Source organism: Aythya marila (genome assembly GCF_965140915.1).
Source record: "Aythya marila genome assembly, chromosome: 3".
Taxonomy (NCBI): domain Eukaryota; kingdom Metazoa; phylum Chordata; class Aves; order Anseriformes; family Anatidae; genus Aythya; species Aythya marila.
The window spans coordinates 29,675,051-29,698,500 of NC_139044.1; the positions used below are offsets into that span (position 1 = coordinate 29,675,051).

Below are 23,450 nucleotides of genomic sequence, written 5' to 3' on the forward strand. Positions count from 1 at the left end.
CTGCAAATATGAAAGGGAGAACTACTGAACTCAGCTGCTGGTAGTAAAGGTGTGACTTACAGTATGACAGTAAAAGGAAATGCACAAGTAGTTTGAAGACTGTCCTTCATGTGAATTCGTGTTCTGTTACACTTTCCTCCCTGGCAGATTTTATCTTTGATTCTACCAACAGAAAAATTAAAGCTATGTGCGTGCATTAAAGGATGAGAATTGATGCATACTATATCCATTAATTTATTTGGTTTCTAACTGAAAACCGTGGTGTTAATTAAAGATAATCATGTTCGTGTGTTTTATGAAATATTCTCTAGTGAAATGATGAATTTAATAAAACACTTTGCATAATTTTGCAGTGTGTACATAAAACCCTATTTTCAAGGTGTCAAGAAACTTCTTTATGGCTTAAAAGAAAACAGGGTATAAGGATTTCTTTTTTAAATGGACAGGGACAAAGACTGGGCAAGTGTGAATTGCCCACTGGAAGAATGCCATCGCGTTCTCAGCACTCCCTGCTAGACTGCTTTGGGGTAACAGAATGAAGTGACTACAGGTTTCTGCGATGAACAAAGCTGGTGGCAATTTAATAGTAACTGTTTAGGGGGGAAAAATCTTAAATTGCTCTAAGTGCTTTGCTGCTAGAAGATTCTCTGTAGACACTGTTACATCTCCGACAGATAAAAATTGCTGCCACCTTGGTGGGTACATCTTCATTTAACTTGGCAGGAAAAAGCATCTTCTGTAATGTAAGTCCTCAAGTGTTTGTCTCAACTTGCCTTGAGTATGTAGCGGGCATGAGTTGTCTAAATCAGGTGTTTTGAAGTAGGTGTACAGAACGTACTGAAAGCTGCTGAAAATGTGATGTGCAGTGTAATGGTGATTGTTACCTCTCAGTTCCTGTACCTCTGCAGACAGATAACAGTGCTGGCATCATTTATTACTTTCTTAGCAATAGAAGCCTGAGCTCAAGGGCCATCTCTCTTGGTAAAGAATTTGATTTAATTTCCGTTCCCATTTAATCTTTGATATTGCAGTTGGGGCTACCAACAAAGATGCCTGTTGTAATGTGGATGTATCCACTGGGGGAAACTGACAGATGGTAACAAAATCTTGCCCCAGTAATCCAGGCTGTGTTTGAACTCATGACCTATATGTGAAGGGCTCAATATCAAGTTACAAATCCCTTGGGCTATCTACTCATCTGTATCTAGTTTTCAAGAAGTCCCAGTCTCATACCCATTTCTTCATTCATAAGTTAGGTTCCCCATACCCTCTCAACCATTAATGTTGTTCTTTTTGTCTGCATTTTGAGATGGTTGGATATTCTTCTTCAATTCTCAAGCCTATCTTTTCTATGCTGCCTTGTACTTCACTATGAAAATAGTTTAGAATTTAATAAAATTGTGCCATAAACTGAAATAATGTGACTATTTCCTAAAAGGCACAAGAATGTGACCCTGTTTCGTGTAACAAGTAGAGGAAATCGCTCAGATTTGAAAGTGTTTTAACAGGTGAGGGAGGATAAGATTATCATAGAGATATGGTAATATCTTCAGTCCATCTTGTCAGGATGTGTACAGTTAATCAGGGCAGTGTTTGATCTCTTTGTTAATATATTCATGAGATTTTCTGCTTTTGGCTGTGACCCAAAAAATGCAAACAAGCATTTTCTGGAGGTATGAGTTTGTTGTTTGGAGTTACTACTATTACTGTAACAGTAGTCCTACTGTAGCATTGTCTTAACTTAGTTTTTATTAAAGTTATGGAGCAAAAAGAGAGTTTCTGTTATAGTTAGCTTGCTTTGGTATTCTAATGCTGAATACTCCTTTTCTCTCTTCATAAGCCTTAAGGGCAAGATCTGGCTTTGAGCTTCTCATAATGTTTAATGTCTCGTAATTTTATTGGCAATTTAGGGTAACCGTCTACTCTTTCATTATCAGATCATGTCAGTAGTAGGTGAATTCACAACCTATGCAGAATTCCTCTGAGTTCTCTCTGAAATTTCAGATCAGAAAAATCCGTCTCTAATTGTATTGTAAATATGAATACAGAAATAAAACGAATCCAGTTGCATTCTTAGTATGTAAACTAACTTTCAATTCCAAAAAGTAAATCATTATGCAGTCTGCTATGTAAAATATCATAATTAGATTTTTAATTTACTGTTAACTAAAGGAGCTAGTTACCCACTTAAAAGAATTTAATTTAAAATGTATTAAATCAGTATAATTTCAGTTCTTTTAAAGCAAATACAGCGATCTTGTGCAATAGATACACCAGCATCAAAATACATTTTTTTAATAGTTAAGTGCATGTATCTGTACTTCAGGCCTCCATAATGTGCAGTCATATAAAATACGCTTTAGAAGGAATGTAGCTATTCAGAAAGACACTTGAATACATATTTTGCTTGAAGCATGGGAGTAAGTCTGTTTCTCTTCAGGAGAGCACAGTATCATGTGCTTAGCCTGCAAGAATGTGTGTAAACACTGTGTTAAATCAGGAGTCAGCTTTTCAGACTACTTGAGACTAACAAAGCTTTCATTCTGCCTGGAGCATTAAGTACCTCCCGATACGGGAGCACGTTTTAAAGCATTAGCTTCCAATGTTATCAAATGATAATATATTCTCTCTCTCCTCTGCTGGTGCTTTAAATCATTTAAAAACACTGGAACTGTTTTCCTGTTGCGCTTAGGTACTGAAACTTGTCCTGGCGTCGGACCAAAGAAAGAAGATAAACAGCTGAGCATTCGTCCTCCAGGTGAAAACAAAACTGAGAGACAGAGCGAGACAGCAAGCCTTTCGGTAGCAGCAGGAAAGGACCACATGGAGGAGCAGCACTGCAGTGCTGAATCAACATCGGAGCCACACACCCAGTCCACAGGGACAGTGGGCAGGCCTTCTTCGGGCTGTTTATCATCAGGGGATGCCGGTAAAGATAACAGTTTGCAGCTGAGAGAAAGGCAGCTCTCTAAGGATGCAGAAAAAATAAAAGAGACAGCTGGGGAGCCTGGAGTGAAAATCTCTCCTGGGCCAATGGTAGATGCTGTGGTTTTAACAGATGCTGATTATATGCCTACTGATTTGGTTTCTACTGATAAAGATGTACAAGCTGATAAAAATCTTCTCAGATCAAAACATGTTGCTAGTTCTTCAGAAATTGCTAGTGGCCAGCTCGGAAATAGTGATTTAAACCAGCAGCAGAAACAGCCCGATCATGATGATGAAAAATTTCCCCAGGACAGAACTGCATCGAACGTGTGCTCTGGAAGTCATAAAGTGTCTGAGCATGAGAGTACTGCCCTTTCACGAGTATGCAAGGAAATGCAGAGAGCAGCAGGACAGGAGGAGAAGGTAAAAAATGAAGAACAAGAAGATTTTCTTCTCAGACTTTTAAATGGTAACATAATAGACACTGAAGAATCATTTGCAAGCTTAGCAAACCAAGAGGATTTTGACACTGTTCCAGATATTTCACCTGAACGAGCATCTTACAACTCACTGGAAGCTTTATCACTAGATGACAGCTTTTCTTCTCTTGATGAACTTGCAAGAAGGATAGAGATTGCAGAGGTAAATACTGTGAATCCTATAAAACCTTCCATGTTACCTTAGTTAAAATATTTTAGTCATTGCCAACTTCAAAGTGTGTTAAATACTTGTCATTTTTTTTTTACTCTGAAAAGAAACCTACATTTATTTACTTGTTTTAATTCAGACAAAAGTTCCCTTTTATCTCTTTGTGTCCTTCTTGCAAAGTGTTGCTTTGTGCTTCTAAAAACTATATTGATTTTTACATATTAGTGTGAACTCGTTTGTCTTTTTTACATAAGCTGACAATTCCTGTTAAATTATGATTTTATTGAAAAGATCTACATAATGCCAATGATGTATCATATGGTTGGTTTCTATTCACAGAATGAAATTTGATTTGCTTTTCTACTCCTTCCTTATATGTGAGAAGAGCTTCATACATAGTAAACTCTGTATATACTTGTATGGGCTTCTAATTTTGCCACACATAGGAAGTTTTGTCACTGAACCAAAAGTAAGAAAAACCTTCTAAGCCTCAATCCCCCTTTCTTTTGCACTTCTGATAGGTCCCAACAAGGATGAGTGCTACCTAAGCTAAAATGTTCTTCTGAAATACAGAAGTTTTATTGCTTCAGGACTGATTCACAAAGTGTATGATTACTTGTTTGCTACATTTGTCTACTGGTTTTGGTGCATTTGCATCTGTGGGACCTTAAAAGCTTTTCCTTTAAATGTAAATATGAGAATATTGTGAAATGATGTGATTTCAGATGCTGGAAGGGGTGGACTTGTAAGATGGTATCGTGTTAGTTTGTCTCTATTTTTAATGCATTTAACAATACAGCATCCCTTAGCAATACAGTAACAGTACTTCTCTATAGATCAGAAGCTAATGCATGGAGACCAAGAACCCACGATCGCTCAGGGACTGCAGCCAAGCAGGAAACTAAATACTAGAGGTCCATGCTGATGTTGTTATATCTTTGGTAAAATCTCCATGCTGGAAACAGAGACCTAAACAGCTTTGTCTCCCTTCCAGCACCAGGCATCCTGATCACCCCTAAAACACCTTTTCTTTCTGTGGGATGTCAGGAAGCGTACCACATCCTGTGACTGAGGGCTGTGCATACACAAAGCTGCGTTTACTTCAGCTTTTTTGGATCCAGCAGTAGCTGTAAATGAGCTCTTCACAACATGTGACATGTGGGAACCCACAATACATGTTCATTATGTGTTATCAAACTCTTGCACTAAATCCATTGGCTTATATTCACTGGCTTCAAATAAGATTATTTTATTGACAGTCTGTGCTAAGCCCATGTGGATGTATAACAAAAGAGCAGTTTAAATACCATCCCTCGGGATGAGATTTCTTTTGAGCCCGATGGAAGTTCAACATTTTAAGCCACAGAAGAGAACTGTTCTGTTTCATGTAGAAAAATCCGAAATTAACCCTGCAGCAGCTATTTTTAAAGTGGTGTGTTGTGCCATTTGCCTTTTAGAGGATTGGATAGGAAGCAGCATATCAATACTGTTAGAAAAGTTATGCTTGTATTGATTGGCCCAGCAATTGATGACACTGATGCTTTACTGAGAATCTAGTGTCATTTCTAGTTCGCTGCCCTGCTGCTAGGACTGCCAGTACTCTGATAGCAGAGAGGAGTCTCTGGAGAGGTAAAAAGTACCTTGAGCCTTTGCACAGCATTTTCCCTGCCATATAAGGCATAATGGTGGCTAGCACTGGTGGAGTCTTCTCCAGTCTTTCTTAGCAAGAGGCTGGATTTGTGTGTGAGGCAGGGGGGATAAATCAGGAAAAAGCAAAGAAGGGTTCATTTCAACACTGATTAAAATCCACAATACACAGCCTCTGAGGTGTTTTACAATACCTGAAATCTCTAGGTGCAGCAGGGTGAGTTACAATACAGGCACAGCAACCTGTGTTGTTTGATTATACATTTATATTTTGTTATTCTAGTTAATCTTATCACCTGTCATTACCTTAGGGGTTGCATTTCAGAAGTGGTGAGCACCTACAGCTTCTCTGAAAGGCACCAGAGGGTTTGGGACCTCTGAGAAACTGTCAGCATTTACTTTAAGTGGTTTTGTTTTAGTGCCAAAGTAAGATTCCACTGACAACAAGCAGACTGATTTTGCATCCAGCTTTAACATTTCTTTGTTGTCTTCCTTTTCCACCTTTGAATTTCTGTTGTTCAGGCTGTGGCCATCTAGTAGGTTACAGTGTTTTCATACAAGAGTTATGAAAGAAATACCTAGAAAATCCATTGGTAGCCACATGTGTAACAGCAACAAATCCTTACATGAAACGTACCACAGTGACAATTAGAAAATTAACTTGGATGTGATAAAAACTTTTCCTGGAGCAAGTATTTACAAAATCATAACAAGTTAGAAGAGGGTAGAAGTAACGACTGTTTTGAAATAACCTAGGCACAAAAATCATATGATAGAGCAGTGCAGGTGTAATACTAATTTATTGCAAATGTGGCACAGTAAGTGTTGTGTATGTATTTACAGGTAGGAAGGGATTTTTGGCCCCATATTGAGCAGTCACCTCATATAGTTCTCTAATTTGGATATTTTATGTCATTTGCTTTTTAGCTACCATTTACAATAATTAATTAAAGACCGAAAATCTCCTATATTCTGACTCTGCCATTAAATAACTACAAAAACTGAAATAGCATTTTACATATTGGAGTTACACTGTGTATTTCTTCACTAGTACAAACCATACACAGCAATGTGCAAATGATGGAAAATCACTGTCATTGTGTAGAAACTACATTCATACAGCTAGCAAAGAGCTTTGGGGCACAGTCAGCAGCTGGGAGCAACAGAATTCACAAGTGTATAACCTCTTCTTGGATCTCGTTGCTGTCATTTCTGTGTGAATGAAATGACGTACCAGCAGTCAGATTGTAACTTCAGTAAAGTAAGGTGCATTATGCCTTATGAAATACAGCTTTTTCTGCAAGATGATTAGGGAAACGAATAAAATCTTGATGTTTTTCTCAACGGCAAATTACCATTTGAAATTTCTTTCTGCAATGAAAAGTAGTGAGACTCCTTACCACAGCATAAAGTAGTAGCTTCTAGATGGCATTTTTTGTACACCAAGACTTTAAAAAACTACTGGGTATGTACTGACTAGCAGCTGATTTGATTGCAGAAATGAAGTCTCCAGAAAAGAAGTGTGGAGACAGTGCCTTGCTGAGATCCCCTGTCCTCTTGTACAGCTTGGGTCCTGTGGTTTTGAGTCTGTGAGAATTACATTTCTGCATGAAATGCTTATGTGGTGTCTGAGGAGCAGGAGGTATTTGGTTCTGTTTAATGGAGCCCCAATGCTTGCGTGGTAAGCACATTAACAGAAAAATGGTTAGAGCTTAATTGTGGTATGAATGCTGAATCTGATTAGTTAGCTACTTTTCAAAGTCCGATTATTCATATATCTAATGTATCATTATATTCCTGCACATAATGTATTTTATTAGCAGAGTTTGGCCTGCTTCTTATAGTTTAGGCCAGGGCTGTTTTGCCTTTTGTCAGTTTGTTGTACAGCTGTGTGTGACTGCTTTAAGAGCCTGGTATTGCTAGAAATAAATTGGAGGCTTCTGCCAAGTCACTGAATCAGGAATAAATCCCACAGAAGAATATACAAACAAAACTCCTCCTTGAGTAGTTCTCTGCATTTAGACCAAAATACTTCACAGAGTGAACTTTGCTTCCATGCCTCCAGTTTTGGGGGTTTATTTACTTCTGCATGCTGTGACTGATTGCAAGAGGCAAGGGTAATCTGACTTTCTGTCAAGAGTTCAAAGTGCAGGGCCTTACTTTTATAGTTTTGTGTGTCATATTTATAAAAGAATGTGTATCATAGTTGGAGAAAATAAGCATAATGTAAGAAGCTTTTTGAATAGTTTACCAGCACATGCTGTTTTAAACAAGGAGAAGAGGCAGAGAGTTTAATTAGAGATTTATTTATTTATCTACTTGCTTCTTTTGCAGCCTGTATATTAAACCTTACCCCCTCCAAAAAAAAAAAAAAAAAAAAAAGTTTAAAACTTTTCTGTGTGAAGCAGGATCACTTTCTGTTACTACTGGTAAAAAGAGAAGAGCTCAAATATTTGGCAGTTTGAGTAAATCAGTAGTCACTGCTGCTTTCCTTGCTGACTGCTGGTCCATGGGCCACCATACACCTGCATGCCATTTGCAGTTTCTGGGTGGTTGTTACAAAAGGCCAGCAGAGCAGAGTGAGTTCAGGTACACAAAGTCCAACAGCATCTTTTATTAATTATTTAGCTTAGAATTAAGAAAAGGTCCTGTGTTTCAATAGTGTCCTTTATGTAGCTTTTTATGTAACAGTGCTGTTGGCTGTGCCGCCTGCTGCAGGCCTACATTTTCCTCTTGTGGTTCAAGTCAAGCAAAGGCTTGACTTGTGGTTAGCTGTATTAACCACAGTTCCCTAGTTAGACTCCAATTTAAATAATGTTTTCTGCCTTGTTAAATTCCTCAAACACTGGGCTGGAATACTTCTAGTCTTGCATGGCTGTTAAGTCCCTGTCCTACCACTTTCCATGGCTATTTAGTTAATGGGAGATGGATCTAATGTAATCCGCTTGTATATTGCTTTGAAATCTTTCTAAAAGAAAGGTGCAGAAAAAAATATTGTGTTTACAGTTGGTTAAATTGAATGAGACTTTGTCAGTAGTGAGAGGGACACTATACTTACATGAAAATCTTAAGTTCAGTAATGACATACATGTACATGTATTAATGACTGAAAATAAGTAAAATAAAATGTTTTGATGTTTGTTAGGTAGTTTTTAGCTGCAGTTGAGAACATGGTAGGAAAAAAGGTATAAAAGTTGCTTTATGCAGAATTCCATATGTTTGTATTTGCGTTTGCATTTTAATAATAAACTGTACCCTGGGTAGGAGGCATAGTTCTGTAGGTGCTTTGCAGAGCAAAAGGAAACCCTTGATTCCAATCTGGTGACAGGCAGATGAAATGTTCCAGGTATGGGTGCACGTCATGCAAAGAAGATATTCTGGTCAGAGAGCCTTAAAAATCTAATCTATTGGTATTTGCTGGGCCAGGAGAATGACGTTAGCCATGCTGATTATATTGCAAAATCAAAAGACCTTGCTCACCCCTTTTAAGCAAAAGAAGGTGTTTAGAGTGGAGAAACTTGTGCTGCATCAGTTAGGTCTCTTGCATTTAGAAGTAATCCTGCAACGGTCGTGTATGCCAACAGCAAAAGTAAGTGAACCTCAAACCTCGTTGCAGCAAGACTTCCCTGCACAAGCCTTTTACATAACTGTAATCGCTGAAACACATTTCCAGGTAATCCCGTCAGGCACAGCCCTCAGCTTTTAGGCTTGGAGGAGACGGAGCTTGTGCCACAGCCATTCAGATGGCAGGAGCCAACATCTCACTCCCGGGAAGGCCTGCCACGTGCTGCTGCTAGGCCAGGCTGACAGGGCCCAGCCTGCCCCAGGTGATGTTCCCCACACGCGCAGTCCCAGCTGTTCGAGCAGGCGTAGCCAGCAACAGCTCGCCTGCTGCGTGGGTGGCTCGGGACGATCCATTGATCCTCTTTACAAAAGCGATGCCGTACGTAGAAGCTTAAAATAATCCACTCTTTTAAAGGACATAATGTCATCTCGCCCTCCCAAATAAATGAGTCAAATTAATACGCACCTACACAATCCCCCTCCCTTGTCACAACATGGAAGGATAAGTATTTATTTTCTGGCTGGCCTGATAAATTTTCGTGGCAGCTCTGCAAGGCTAATTTAACATCACTGGTAGACACTTAACCCCAGTGCGCTTGTCTGATGTGATGAGGAGCTTGCAGGCTGTTGTTGCCACTTGGTTTGTGCCTCCACATACCGACTTAAACAATTTCTTCCCACCACCTCCACACTTTCACTACTTCATACGTACTTCCTTGCCTTGTTTCATTAAATAAACCATTCAAGCTCTTAAGTAGATAATCAAAAGGGAAAGTGAATATCAAAAGGAGAGTATGTCAATCTTATCCTCTCAGCTGTGTTTTGGGGAAAATTTTGTTATGCTGTAGACATAAATCCACAATGGCCAGCCCTGTTTGTTGCTGAGGGCAACAATTGAGGGGTATAAAATACTGCCAGAGCAGAGACATGCAAATTTAATTGCCACATTTACTGGTTGAAATGTTGCAAATGCCAAATGACACAGTTGGTGCCGTGCCTATTGGATTGTGCTCTCCATTGTCTGTGTGCAGCACACCATCTCTGATTATAGCAAGCATCGATGCATTACATAAGCTTGTAGTATGAGCAAGTTTAGGACCATAAGTTACAATGTCACTTGTTTTCTGGTTTTCTACAGCTCTTATAATTGCAATATAAATGAGCTTTTATGCATGGTCTTCCAATTTAGTTAGATCATGGGGTGGTTGGCAGGCAGTTGTCTGCAGCTATGTTGTCTGGAAAGTAGTCTGTTTTTTCACTTTGTTTTTGTGAAAATTATAGCTATTGGGGGTCATGTCTCAAGTGAGCTGCAAAATCAAGTTGCAAATGTGATATTTTCTCATCTGTAGCACAAATTTATACAGATTACCTTTCAGTTTAACAAAGGTTATTGCTGATCAACAAGGCAGGTTTTAGAAGGGGCTACTCAAATTTATGAAGAAATGGATAAGACTTTTTCAGGTAAAGATGATCTCAAGATTTAAACAAAAAAAAAAAAAAAGAGCATGGTGACTACAGAGCTAAGGAACAGGATTTGTATGTATCTGTTTTTCTTAGGTAATACTTAGGTAATATTTGTATCAAACCTTAGTATCATCCATAGATTTTCTTCATTGCTTAAGCTGTTATATTTATAACAACTTCAAGCAGCTAAAGTTCTTGTTAAAGTAATGAAAGAAAAATGCCAGCTGCTTTAAAGAGAAGAGAATTTAAAAGCCCACAAGCAGTGAGTCTTACACGTAGTTTCACTGAACGTTACCGTTAGCACGTAGATTGTTACACCTGTGAAATATCAGCATGTTCTTGAACCCTGTGAGTTTTCTAAAGCACATTCTGCCAGTGGGTTATCACATTTGGCATATGATCCTGAAAGCCAGGTGCAGGGTTTAATCAGGTGACTCTTCCTATCTAGTTTCACATATATACTGCTGCTCTGGCAATTCTAGTTTTTTTTTTTGATATAATACATCCAAGTAATGTATCCTACAAATACAGTCACATCCACTTTCAATGTGTATAAACTAAGATGTACAATGTTCCTGCATCCTTCTCACCCAAGTACCACTTCATTGAAGATCTTTTCTTTTGTGTAATTGCATCCATGGTTGGCAGAAATTGAAGGTAAATGGTATAGCTGAATGTAATGTGTAAAGTGCTGCACCTGTTCTGGGTACCTTTGTTTGTATTAATGCTGTCCCCTACTTTACTCTTTCAACTCCAAGTGTTTTCTCTCCTCTTTTCTGTGACTTCAGAAAACTGGTTGATGCTTTTAAATGGTAGGATCTATGTGCATGGTAAATTTGCCATAACAAGCAAAAACATTTTCTGATATGTAATTAAGAAAAAATATTTTCTTGATGGAGATAATTTTACAAAGGTGTGTGTTTTGTGGTTTTTAACTGATGAAAATATTGCTGGGGAAGATTGAAACTGTTGCGACCTGTTTCAATAGTCAAACACCTATGCTGATTAGTGCCCATCCATTTGGCTCAGCACCATTTCATGACAGCATTCTCACATCTCCATTATGCATTCTGCTTCTCATATTTCTCCTTCTTTATTTTCTGTAGTCACTAGGAAATTACAAAGTGCTGGGTAGTCTAACATCCTAACATGGCTTTGTAGGAAGAAAAGTATTCAAAATATATTGCAGCTAAGTCAAATGATACAGGAAAGGAAAGGAAAGGAAAGAAAAGTGACTTGTTGAACGTATCACTGTGCAAGTTGTTTGGGTGATCAACTTGTAGGAATTGTTTTTGAACTCCTACTTTATCCTGAGAGCTTATTACAGTGCGGAGCTCTCATCTATCCAGAAGCAAGAAGACTTCTTTTTCCCCTGGTGTTTTCTCTTTTTTTTTGTCCCCACTCTGGCTTGTCGTCTCCCCTAGGCAACCAATCACAACACTGAAAAATTAATCTCGCAGTGAGTATTTTTATAGTCTCTGCAGGATTATGTCTTTGGAGAGGCAGCAGCAATGTCATTGACCTCTTATTGTCCTTGACGATAGTGTTTTTGACTGGAAGCCTTCTCACTACAGCCCCAACCCATGTGATTTACTAATACGAGTTTAGAAAGGAGCTGATGCAATGAATACTCAGTACGATCCAAACAATGCATGTTAACTTTGATTGCGATTAAAGACACGAATTGTCATCTTACTCAGCTACTACACAGCAGAACGATGCTGAAGCTATCCTGCATATTAAGAAACAAATGCATTCAATAAGGGTTTTTCACAAGTGCTGTAATGTTTAAGAAATGTGGTGTGGAAACCATTTATCTCTTTGTCTCACTTACTCCTTAAAGCTTTTGTTACATAGATTTCATGCTTGGATTTCTCACGTTGTACCAATCACTTTCAAATGATTTTGATAATCTTTCCTGATAGATTGCCCCAGCAGAAGGATTAGTGTCCATACTGAAGAAAAGAGATGACAGGGAAGGAAAAGCAATTGCTCAAGTCCAGCAAAGGCAAACAAAGAGAAGAGTCCGATTCCAAGAAATGGACGACACTTTTGATCAAGGTATTTTAACGCTGTTAATTCATGGCATGCATGTGATGATCTTTTTGTTCACGAGAGCAAAGTGGATGTTCGTTTTATATAGTACTTTGGCTTTTTAAAACTTAGTCAAGTAAAAGTTGAAGGTGCTTGATCAAAGCTTATTTTATAGCAGGTTTGGTTATCAAGAATACAGAAGAAGGAAGGATACAACAGATACGTTTCTGTTTTAAACTCATTTGGAATTAAGTCACAGCTTTTTCTTCTAGCTGAATGATTTGTGAGGGACATGTAATGTCCTTTCAGGAATGCTTAGTGCTTAGGGGCGGTAGGTGTAGGTTTTCTCCCTGAACCTAATCCATGTAGATAAAGAGGAACACAAAAGGAATAGGTCTTCTGTGTTTTGTCCACAGATAGCTTCCCAGCCTTTTCTATTAGACCATGGGATTGAAGAGCATTAGATTTTAATCCTGCTTTATAATTAAACATCTGTATGAAATTGCTAGCTAAACTTGCTAGAATTTGGCAAAATGCCTTGTCTTTTTGATGGGCTAAATAGCCTCACAAGAAATACAATATGTTATGTTGGTATCCTTTTCTTTAGCATAATTTATTGTTGTTACTCCAGAAGCCTTGAAATACCGGTTTCTGCAGAAATTCTGTCTTTAAACAGAACAGGCAAGTGAATGTCTGTGGGGTTTTTTTGGTTTGTTTTTGTTTGTTTGTTTGTTTGTTTTTGTTTTTTAACATAGCCCAAAAACTCACTTTTTGTACTTTGAAGGAATTACATCTCATTATTTTGTCCTTTGAGACTAGATACAACTTTTATTTGCCAAGATCACTTAAACCAACAAAAGAAGTCCTAATGAATGTATAGTAATGAAGCAGCAATTAAACATTTTTTCTCCCCTTGGAGATTGTTGGGTAATAGTTATTGCTAGTGGCACAGGTAGACAGACTTGGCTCTTCTTGCTGTAACTACAGATTTCAGGAGAGGAAGTTTGACTCAGTTTTCACCAGCCAGTGCTGACTGTTCCTAGTATACCTCCCACTCTGAAACTAAGAGTAGTTAGGTATGCCCTGGAGGAGAGAGACTGAAAGCTGTTTTGGGGTACTGAGGGTGAATATTGGTACTGCAGAATTTCCAAACATCCTAAATCAGTGTAAGTTGTGTTTGAGGTGAAAGCAGTTTCTTTGGTTGGTAGAAGCCTTTCTTAGGCCTTTCAGTTCTGCTAAACTTAAATGGAGTGCAGACGCTTGATCAATAATGGGAGGTTCCTTCTCTGGTATGTTCAGATTTGCTTGATAGGACGGTTGGGAACAAGTGTAGAAAAGATCCCTCTTAGGCCTGATGTTCTCCAGAAGTTGAAAACTGGCCATTGGATGTAATGGAAAGATGTTTCATTTCACACACACAACATTGTCTGCTTTTTGTGAAGTAAAATGGAACAAATAGACCTAGAGAAGAGTCTAAAAATTAAGCATGTGGGGACTCAAGAAATAATGGTTTTCATATGCCTTTGGTTTCTATTGTTCCTCCAAATTAACATTTATTAATTCTCCTCTCTGAGTGTTGTAATGCTCAGCATGTCCTCTTAATGATTAGCTAAGTGAAAGCGTATTGAGAACTGGGGGAAGGAGAGGGAAAAATAACACTAACTGCAGAATTAAACTGGTATGAATTACTACTAAAAAGTTATCCAGTGATATTGTCTTGTAGGTATTACTATGTAGAGAAAAAATACAGAAAGGAAAAAAAAAAATCAGGTAACATTGCTTAGCAGAAATCAACCAAGCAAGCAGTTAGAATCTTAAAATAATATATAAAGTGAGTCCATTAGTTGCTTAGTTGCCTCTTTTGGAGTGAACATCACGTTTTCTGCCTGGAAGGAGATTGCTAGGTACGTCCCACTATATTCTTTAATATAGTGTGGGAATTTATGAGCTTGTTATTTTGGTATCCCCAGAATCTTTTAACATGCAAGAGTAAGATGTGTAGAAGGAAAAAGAATTGAAGCTTTATTAGTGGGCCGTGTTAATGCTTTGTGTTGTGATCCACGTTGCCTCATTGCCTTCCCTTTTTTGGGTCTGTCTGTTGCCTTGTCTAATTCTTGCATCTAAACTGCTTGGAATAAGGACTAGCATTTTTGATTTTAACTAATGCATTACTTATTTAGTGAGCTGCTTGCCCATGAGCAGAGTTTGTAAGTGCCATAGTAATTTTACTTCAGTTTTTAGCAATGCAGTTAACACTTGAAACAACCTCTGAGGACAATTGTCAATTCAAATATGTAAATCGAGATGAACTGTAGCTACATGTATTTTTCATGTATTTACATGCAATATACGTATATATATAAGCAGATACTCATTGCATTAGTTATGTTTGTCAACATCAGAAGTTGTAGCTTAATTCATGAACCAAACACTTTTTTTCACATGATGTGACTCATGTTGTGCAGAAGGTCAGAGCAGGTAGCTGAAACAATCTGATTTGACCCATAAACATTGCCAATGTATGCGACTGCTTTTCTTGGGTGTAACACGGTTGGTGCCCATACTGTGATTAAATTGTATGAAATGAATATTTATCATTCCTGGTTCACCAATGAACTTTTAAGTTGTTGAAATATTATTTTTTTTATTTGTTATCTCTAACTCCAGGAATTTTCCTCTATTCACTGAACTCGGTTATTCAGTAAATATTGTGCTGTCACTGTTGCCAATTCCTACAGCATATTACTGAAATGCTATAATTTTAAATTTCATAATTATAAATACATGCCTCTGTGCCTATACTATATATACATATATATATATATATGTATATGAATGCTTATACATACATACACTTACACACACATGCCCCTCAAGGAATCTCATGAATTTATATCATTGTAACCCTTTCTTACCTTTCTGCCAGTCTCTACCTTTTTGTCATTCTCACTATACTCATATAAATTAGTGATATTTTAGTCCTAAAGGACTAGCTTGATCAAGTGCCAGATAATTTTAAAGGCATCGAGATACTGAACTTTTAGTGTCATTAATGTGGTGATGAGTTCCACAGAAGTATTTTGCAATCAGAGCTCTCTGAGATCACCCAAATGCTCTTTGCAGCCCTAAAAAAGTTGGAGTGAGAAAAGGCTATCTGGTGTAAGTGGTCCCTAATAGCTGAGGCACTCTAGCACTCTTGAGTCATTTCAGACACAACTCGCATTTTTCCCTTCTTTAATTTTTTGTGAAGTGTTCCAGACTGTGAGAGCCTTTAATATGTTACTGTTTTGCCATCATTTTAAGTAAAGCCAAATTCTGTTCTGCAATACTGGCATAGTTTCATAATACTTCAGTACAGTCTGCTGGAGAAACTGAGCAGAATTTTAATGCTTCATGATGTTTCCCACACGCTGAAAAGAAAATCCATTTACTGCCCAAAAAGGAGCTTATTGCATCTTTTTCTTGAAATTATTTAGAAACAATTCATGCTTTAAATGAAATTCCAGTATTTTCCTTTTGTTTGGTTCCATTTTTTTTCCCAGGACTTAGTGATTCATAAGGAAAATTGCTTTTTATTATTATTACTTTAAATCAGATTAAAAAAAAAAAAAAAAACACCTTGAATTTTTCCTGTTTCTCCTCCCAGAGGTAGGGTGGAAGGAGTTCAGAAATGTTCTTAGAGCCTCTTCAGTGTGACAGAAAATGTAGATGTTGTTTTTGTGAACAGCTTAGCATGGATAAGTGAGGTTGTGAGGGTGTAGCGGCACATCTGTAGCCTCTTTATGGGAATAAACAGTCATGCAAAGAGTTACCACAGAATAATGGAGATGTAACTAACCCTTGACGATAGCTTACCCTGAAGTTTTTGTCTCTATCCTTTTAGTCAAAATGTGAGAGTAAACACGAGCAGTTCACCATCTCACAGTCAGTGGCAGTACAAATGAAGGGAGAATGTTTACAATTGTTGCATTTTCAAAGCTTTAATCTCATTTCAGATATTTCCATGAAGGAAGGCTTTGGTTCTCTGACATTCTCATATTTAAGACTGTTGTACTTCCATGCGGACTGACTCCACAAATGATCCTGTCAAGGACAGGTTGCAGGAAAGGCACTGTATAATTATTTATGGTTTCCAAAACAAATCTCAGGTTTTCTCACAAATGTTCCTATTGCTCTGTATGGTTCTTTATACAACTTTTCTGCTCTTCTATTTCCAGATGAAGTAGCTGGTGGCTCCTGTATTTTGCTGATCCTGCTGTGCATAGCAACTGTTTTCCTTAGCATTGGAGGAACTGCGCTGTACTGCACCTTTGGTGACATGGAATCCCCGGTGTGTGCAGATTTCGCAACCAACATGGATTTCTATTATACCCAGATATTGCAGCGTGTGGAAGAACTAAAACACTGGATAGCCTTCTCCTAGTTGAAATGAGCAGAGACAGCACGTTGAGAGCTTACCACTGATCACTGGTAGAAACAAAAACTGTGATTTCAAGTTCTTGGTAACACTTGCCACCTGCAGGTGTATGTGATGATGTACTTACACTTTTACTTAGAAATTGAGAAAAATCCTAGTTTAGCATTCAGGTGGCAAAATGTTCACATCTTAAGCTGTAGCAGCGTGGTATGGGAGAATAAGAAGTCATTCTCTTCACCCTTTTAAGATTAGACAAGCAGCTTTTCAATAACTTGAGCAAGTGAAGAAGAAAGAAGAAAATTAACTGTCTTCTATATACTCTCTCATTGCCACACCTTGTGTAAGCAATCTCTGGAAGCTTAGTTAAAGGACAGCTTTGATTTACAGCTGTTTGTGCAAAGGTGTTGCCTCCAGCTATCATGCAATAAGTCTGTGTTTTACGAAAACATTATTTTTCTTCTACGTCTTACTATTTTTCTCCATTTTAATTCTCCTGGTGAGCCATGTAATAATTTGGGTGGAGTGAGAAGAGTGCAGCAGCATTCACAGAGCCCTCATTTGGTGAAAGCAGGCTGACCCTGTATATTATAGCTTATGGTGAATATCATGAGTGGGATAAATCTGCTGGCAGATTTCACAAAACTTCCTGGAACTTTACTCCCGGTATTGTGTGGGCTGTTTCAGAAGTAGGAGGATAAAAAAGAAATCATCGGTCTCACTAAACGCAGAAACAGGAGCAAGATGTTTAGTAAATTATTCGTGTTATGGTAGAGTGGCTTTGGCCAGTTTTAAAGGACCTGGTAGTAGGTGTTGGGCTAACTGGGTTTTCTGTCCAGCTATGTCGCTGACTTACGGTAATCACTTTGTGCCTCAGTTTCTCCTCCGTAAACGGGGAATAACGATCCTTGCCTTTGTCTGTGAATATTTATTGCAATTAGGGCTCATGTCTGATTCTCCTGCAGCCCGGAGGAGCACACAGGATCACTGAACTGTGTGGCTGCAGCCTCTCTCATTGAGTGAGCATTTACATACAGTGGGACTGATCCAACAAAAGAAGAAATTCAGAGGCTTGCTTGAGATCCACAGTATGTTGGTAGTCCAGGGCACTCATTCCAGCAGAGAAAGCACATTTGCATCTATTTGCCCTCCAGATCTGAGACTTATATTGTAAAATCTGCTCTCTTTTTTTACCAGCTTTAAATCAGTAAAAGAGTTGTTTTAAATGGGTATTTCTATCACCTGGTGCTCAGCCCTTTCTGTGTGGTATGTGAGAGAAACACTGACGTGACGGCAAAGGTCAGAATTAGTGACACAGGCCTTTGGCCCACGCTATGGTCAAAATGTGGCAGCTGTTCTCGCGCAGAGCATGATGCTGATGGTGGTGTGTGAAAGGAGTCCTTCACACCTCAGGAAACAGCAGTTTTGAGGGGTCTGCTTCACTCCGCTCCACTCCCATCTCCAGCTTATTAATGTTGTATGATGCAGTTCCTTCAGGTTTAGGACATTATTTTGTAAACTACCACAAAGTGAAATCTTTACGGTATTGCTCAGAGTTATAACATGAAACAATCATGCTTTCTGCCATTTGCTAGCCGATGTCCCTCTAGTGAGCTTGATTGATCCTAACGCACTGTTATACTTAATGGGTTTTTAAAGTGAAAGTTAAAATCATGTTTTTTTCCTAGAATAAACTGCATGTATGATTTCTTTTTCAGTTTTCACTGCTGAGGCTTAGTTTATCCATATCTTAGGAAGCCTCATGTGCAGCTCTATATTAAAGTAGCAGATCTAAAATACCCAAATTAATGAAAACTTTTGCTTTCACAATGAAACTTATGAATGGTAGTTTGGCATATTTTTTGTTGGTTATTCTCAGAGCATTATAAAGCTGGACTAATCTAAGGGAGAAAGGGAGAGATGCTTTTGTATTTTAAAGTGTTACTGGCTGGTTCAGTGTATTATTTTAATTTCCGGTTTATGTATTTATTTAGTTTTTATTTTAAAGAAAAACTTAATTTTCTTCTTTTTTTTTTGGTAATTTACTCAGAGTAATTAAAAAGCATGCATTTGGTTAAAATATGTATTTATAGTGATTGTGTAGTTAAAATATATTTTGCATTTCTGTAACTTTGCATTGAGTGTTTCAGGATATTAAGTTTGTTCCTAAAAGACAACTGTTGATTTCAGCTTAAAAATCTGTTTTTGTGCACTTCATCACCAAAAAGATCAAGAGGTATATATAGAACTATTTATTCAAAAATATATGAGATATGAGGATCGAAGATCTTCTACGTTTGTTTAATTAGAACTATTTTAAAATAATTATTTTATTTAAAACTGTAAATCTATTTAAAGTCAAAGCAATTTTTAATAAGCAGTTCAGTTTAAAATCCACAGTCCAAATCCTGGTATGGCAGCTTTGTGTTATATTCCCAGTGCAAAGATTCACTAACATCAGCAGAACTGCCTACAAGAAGACCATGAAGGGGTAGCACACCACTTTATGACACACACCTGAGAAAAAAACGAGTTCCCAGATGTTCTGTGTAGCTCAGCTATCTTACACTGGTGCTGTAGCGTGGAGCATGTCTCCCGCCTTCCTGGCCTATGCCAAGGAACCGCTCCTGCAAGGAGTCTCAGGATTTGAGGGAGCAGAAGAAACACACTCACACAGGCTGCCCAGCTCCTCATCTGAGCTCTTCACTCCTCAGTTGCAGTTGAGGACTTGAATCTGGATCTAATTTCTGTTGGCATTCCTTTATAAGAAGCGGATAGTACTAACTCTTCCTTCGCCTGACAATCCTGCTGGTACACGCAGTTTGCATAGTCTGTTTTATGTTATCAGATTTGCAGCTACCAACACAAAAGACGTGCTTTGTTTGAACACCAAAGAGTGTGCGGGTTGGCTTTGTGTTGGCCTTCCCATGTGTTCTGTACCCTCTCGATTGCTGGTGACATTGCTGCCACCTGGGCGGCCTGAGGGGTTGGGATCTTAGGGAAATCCAAGCTGAAAGTTGATTTGAACAGTTATCTTCGTCTGAGGGTTTTGTGGTAAAATAGTGCTGAGCTGCAGCTAAGCCTGAAGTAGGAAGCAAGGAGGGGAGAAAAGGCTTTTTCTTCCCTTTGTGCATTTGTAAAGCCCTTTGTGTGTAAGTTTTCATTTCCTCTCTTGCCTTCCCTGCCACTGTCTGTATGGTTCTGCTTGGCAGTAAGGGAAACATTTTGCCAGTGTAAAAACATTTGTAGCCAGTAGGAAAATTCAGGGAATGGTTCAGTACTTGGCATCTTAAGAGATGACTGGGATGTCAGGGTGGTAGCTCACCTTCAAAGATGGAAGTTGTGGGCATTTAATCACCTGCCGCACTCTACCAGAAACCCCACCTTCCAGTTCACTCAGTGAGTGTCGTTACTGTAGAGAGGTTCTCATGATAGAGCAAAACCAACAAGACTCTCCATGCCCATTCAGCATAAGCTGCCAAAAAGAGCTTTCTAATGACATAATTAGCACCCTCACCCCAAATACCTTGAAGCACACCAAGAAAAGCACTGTGCTGCAGCATAGCCACGCTGTACCACAGGCTCGTTTTCAAGCAGTGTCAGTAAGGAAGCGTTTTCACAGCCCAGATGCGCCAGGAAAAGTTTATAATCTAGACGCAGCCCGTGTTTTAAGATTCGTCCAGTATCTTTGCTCTCATGCTTGGAAAATGCGTAGCACTGGTCTCACACAGTGGGAAGTAGCCTAACCAAAGGGGAAACTCTTGTTAGAGTTCTCTGGGAGGAAAGGGCAAGCTTGAAACATCAAATGAGCAGAGTAGGTTGGAAGTCCAAGTTTTTGTGTGATTGGGCACTATTCCACTCAACAACCAAAGGGGATGCTACCCTCCCAGGAAAATATCTTTGCCTACTTTGTACCATAATGTAAAACCAAGACCATCTAAAAGGATTAATAACGATTTGTAACAAATTTAACTTTAGCTACTTTTAGCAAAAGGAGTAAATAATTGTTTGAAACCATCACCCAAGCTTGTGATTTAAGTACTGTAGCAAAAAAAAAATAAAAATAAAAGATGTCCCAAAGAAAATATATGAACCTTTTTGGGTACTGTTATTTCTAAGAAAACACTGAGATGTTCTGTGAAGTTCAAGTAGTATCACCAGCAGTATCACCAAGGAGAACTTTATGATCAAACCCAAACCAGAAGGGTAAATGAGGATAAAATGCATGAGGTTTGGTTTGGTTTTTAGTGTAATGTAAGTTTCGTGGGTTGGTCGGTTGGTTTTTCTTTGTTTTAATAGCTAAATGAAAACCCAGCCTCCTCGCAGAGCATGAATTCTCTAGGCAACTGTGTTTAAAGTACTGAAATGTTTCCTTACTGTGTTGCTCCAAAAGAAAGTATTGGATGGTAAGTTTCAGAAACCCTAGGGTGGGTCACTTGCTTAGAGATCACAGGCCGGTCTGCTCTTTGAGTTCAACTGAACAAAACCAAATCAACTTCAACTCTGCCCAGCCCAACCCAGATGTCTCCAATTTGAACAGGAGCGTGCCAACGCTGCGTCTAGCAGCATCCCCCTGCCTTGGCTCTTCCCCCAAGAGCCACCAAATGAGGCCACCCAGGATCTCAGACTGGCTGAAAAACTAGTGAAATCCTAAGATGAAATGAGTTGGTTTTGTTAATCTTGTTCTGGTTTTGTCATCTTTGTGTTTTATATTTTGTAACTGTTCTTCACAGCCAAAAAAAAAAAAAAAAAAGAGGAAAAATATAATAATGTAAATGGATAAGAAGAAAAAGAGATTTGTGTGTAATTTCATTGGAACTTGAGATAACATCTCATACAGCTACCTAAGGAAGCTTAAAGTATTTCATGTCTCTAAAGAGACATTTAACTCCAACTCTAAAGATCATGTCTTTAGACATGGCTTCAATAATGATCTTTATACATGGCTTCTTTGAAGCTCTTTTTTATTATTTATGGGTTTTTATTATTTTGGATTAAATAGCATTGTAATTCTCTGGCTTAATAAGAGCCTAGAGTTCATTGTACCCAACATTGTACAAGAATCGTGTTCATCGCATGAAGGAAGTGATGATGGGGAGTAGATGCCTGCTTTGTTTTAAAGAGTAGCTCTGCGATGGCTAAGCTGTTACAGAATTGTAACATGGAATTTCAGCCAAAGGTCTGATTCTGCCCTTAGGCATCTTGAGCTTGCTGTTAATGACAAACAGACTAAAATTAAAAGTGAAAAAAAGGCAGTACTGAAGCACACCCAAAGTTTCAAAGGCACAGCTAATATCAGACCTAAGTCCTCCATTAATCTAAAATTGTTGAGCTGCACTTTGTTGAAAACAAGCTTGAATCCAGCTTCACATGATAGTAGGTCAGTCAGCTCTCTGCATTTTCTTTCAGCCAAGAAACTGCCTGGCAGTGTCATCTTTGAGCCAAAATAGGCCCCGATGTAGGACTCATTTGCTAGGCTCTTGGGGAAGTTTTCCAGTAACACTTTTGTCACGTTGCAGTTAATGGTTGTGTCCTATTTCATCGTACAGCCTTGAAAACGAAGTTAAGCCCCACTATTGTGCTTCCAGACTAATCATCTTTAAAGCCATTATCAAAAACAGCTTTCAGAGTGAGAACTATATGTTTCGGTTTTTCTTCAGAAAGTGCCACGTGCCTAGTACTGCAATGAGAAAACGTCACTGTTTTTCACAGTTTTGCTGCAACACTACTTGATTTCACAATTGCTATTGATAATCCATGGAAGCAGAGGCAATGCAGTGTTTCCTGCAGCATTTCCTGCAGCACACCCCAGCAGCTGGTTGGTACTTGTTCAGCTGTCCTCAGCATGGCTTTCATGAGAAAGTCTTTGTTACATCGCAAGTGGCGGTGAAAGCAGGTCTGTGCTAGAAGTTGAGCAACAAGAGCCCTGTGAGGCTACAGGATTAGCAAGGATATTTTGATATGACTTTTCTGTGCTAGCTGAGTTCAGCACACTGTAGAAAGGGCAGAGAAAAGAGAGCAAAAGGTTTGAATCATTTAAGATCTGTGAATTTTAGTAAGACAAAATGTCAGCATCTACCATTGTAGAAGTTAGCAGTGTTGCTCCAAAATGTCCCACTGCAAGTAGTAGGTAAAGGTAGATTTGAAAAAGGTACAAAGAAAAAAAAAAAACTATACACTGAGAATTCCTAATGGCATTCCTAATTCAAAGATCTGAATCTTTAAGTACAAGTTGGTAAATAAGGGAGGAACTTCTCCAGAATGTACAAATGTTATAGGCAAAGGGCTTCAGAAAACTTAATAAAGACCTTTGAAAGAGAATCAAAAAATGTATTGGTAAAAGATGAAAAATATTTTGGATAATGACATCTACCAGTGGTGTTTTTTTTTTTTTTTTTCAACCAGATTTTATAATTTTATAGAAACAAAACAAAACAAAAGGCACTGTAATTTAACGAAGACAGGGAAGAGAGTGACTAATGGTTAAAATATCGCTGGCTTCTTTGCAGGACTCCCTAGGAGGAATTTAAGTGGTCTGTACAAGGTCACGTAGCAGACAGAAACGACGCAGGATCAGAGTTTATAAATCCTGCCTTCTGATCTCTTGCCTGGTCCTGGGCCCACTAGGACAACATGGATTAGGGAAGATAGATGAGTACCCTGTTGTTCACATTAGCCTCAACTTCACACAGCTTTGAGGACTCTGTTTCAAGATTTTTTTTTTTTTTTTATATTCTCCTAAGTTCTGTTA

At 38.5% G+C, this 23,450-nt stretch overlaps 1 protein-coding gene across 2 annotated transcripts in view; it reads left to right on the forward strand.

Moving 5' to 3' along the window:
• Positions 1-21,300, forward strand: part of CNST (consortin, connexin sorting protein) — a 57,452-nt gene extending 36,152 nt beyond the window's left edge. For both annotated transcript variants that reach the window (XM_082756770.1, XM_082756771.1), the window contains 3 exons: positions 2,693-3,570; positions 12,177-12,312; positions 16,503-21,300. In XM_082756770.1, the coding sequence (XP_082612896.1) occupies positions 2,693-3,570; positions 12,177-12,312; positions 16,503-16,708 (1,220 nt within the window). In that variant the 3' untranslated portion in view covers positions 16,709-21,300. The remainder of the gene's footprint in view (positions 1-2,692; positions 3,571-12,176; positions 12,313-16,502) is intronic.
• Positions 21,301-23,450: the final 2,150 nt, after the last annotated feature.